The sequence below is a fragment of the Drosophila persimilis genome, unplaced genomic scaffold, assembly GCF_003286085.1.
Source record: "Drosophila persimilis strain 14011-0111.01,24,50 unplaced genomic scaffold, DperRS2 tig00000000-arrow-pilon, whole genome shotgun sequence".
Taxonomy (NCBI): domain Eukaryota; kingdom Metazoa; phylum Arthropoda; class Insecta; order Diptera; family Drosophilidae; genus Drosophila; species Drosophila persimilis.
In genome coordinates this window covers 11,462,535-11,464,124 of record NW_020825288.1, presented here as the reverse complement: position 1 = coordinate 11,464,124, position 1,590 = coordinate 11,462,535, and the positions used below count along the sequence as shown (strand labels likewise).

Below are 1,590 nucleotides of genomic sequence, written 5' to 3'. Positions count from 1 at the left end.
ACAGCCGAAAAGTCCGCAGATTTTCCCGTATCGTTCAGTAAAAATAAAAGAATTCTTTTATCACAAATTGAAAAATTGTAAGATTTTTCGAACCAACTTTAAAAGTGAAACACGCGTCGCTTCGACCTTTTTGCCCGCAAAAGCAACCAAACAAACCATACAAAAAGGCAGTCAGCCGTTTATTAATAAACAATAAAGACAATCCAACAAAAGTATTTAATGGATTTTAAGTGTCAGTGACTCTTCCACACAAAAACTATAGACCAACAAAAAAAGAGCTAAAACACACACACGCGACGCTGTATAATCAGCCAAGAAACCCAGCGACAACTACAACAACAGCAGCCACTGCTGGTGATAATAAAAGAACTTACAACAACAGCGCAGTCAACGCCAGAGAACCAGTATAAAGTTCAATATAAATGGTATATATGGTATATAAGCAGACAGCATAAGGTTGATTTAAATTAAACAAAGGAGGAGCACAGGCAGAAGCAGCAGAGACCACAGACCAGCAGAAACAACAAGACTTCGGTTTGTCATTCAAGTATTTTTGGTACATACACGGCATACAAATGGCAGCCTACTTGGATCCCACTGGCCAGTACTGAGCGCAGAAGGAGGAACAACAGTCCACAGTCCAAAAGCCAAAACTTATCAAACAACTGCAAATCTGCAATCCTATATCAATCACCCTATATAAATTCCAAGATATAACCATGGCTGCCTATCTGGATCCCACTGGTCAATACTGAAGAGGAAGGAAGAAGAGCCCGATCAAAGAGCTATCAAAAGATAGAGCTACAAAAATATTATCTATCACATTATCTAAATCGTTATATCAATCTCAAAATGTCGCTCGCTTTGGACCCCACTGGCACCTACTAAGCCACAAGGTTTAAGAACCCAACCCTCTCTATCCAGCCAACAAATACCTGGCTAAAAAGTGAACACAGAAGACCGTTTCGGTGCGAAGAAAAGCTATAGAAAATCAGACAAAATGCTGGATCCCACAGGAACCTACCGTCGCCCACGCGACACAAAAGACACACGCCAGAAACGGCGTCAGGACTGCCTAGATCCCACCGGGCAGTACTGAGGATCAACATCCTAACATCAAATCCAACCACAACAACAACCCCATACCGCCTTTGCCTTATTCAAATATTCTGGGCATGATTGGGGGCGCGCGCTGGTTACGCGTGCGTGGCCGCGAGGAGACTTCCAGCTGTCGGCGCCGGAGAAAGTACGGCCTTCGCGGAAGGATGTCCGGATCCACAGAACTTTGAACTTTTGTATTTATGTAGTTTTTTTGTATAATTACCATAACTATTATATTAACTATTTATTATCATATTATTTAATATAAATATTGTTCATTGATGTTCACAACACCCACACACACACACAAACGGGGGAACCGTATATCCTACCATATCACCCATATATGTTATATATAGTATATATACGAATCGAACCTAAATATATATTCATCGGTTATACATGTATGTGTTGCTTCTAGATGGAAAAACTATGCAAAAAGTATTAAATTTAGTGTCATATTTGAAGAGCAAGTTTCATTTGTTTAAA

At 40.2% G+C, this 1,590-nt stretch overlaps 1 protein-coding gene across 1 annotated transcript; it reads left to right on the top strand.

Annotated features, from left to right (window-relative positions):
• Positions 1 to 1,160, top strand: LOC113565820 (peptide tarsal-less AA). Its single transcript, XM_026989054.1, has one exon. It carries the CDS (start codon positions 1,001 to 1,003, stop codon positions 1,097 to 1,099), a length of 99 nt encoding a protein of 32 aa, XP_026844855.1. The 5' UTR covers positions 1 to 1,000; the 3' UTR covers positions 1,100 to 1,160.
• Positions 1,161 to 1,590: the final 430 nt, after the last annotated feature.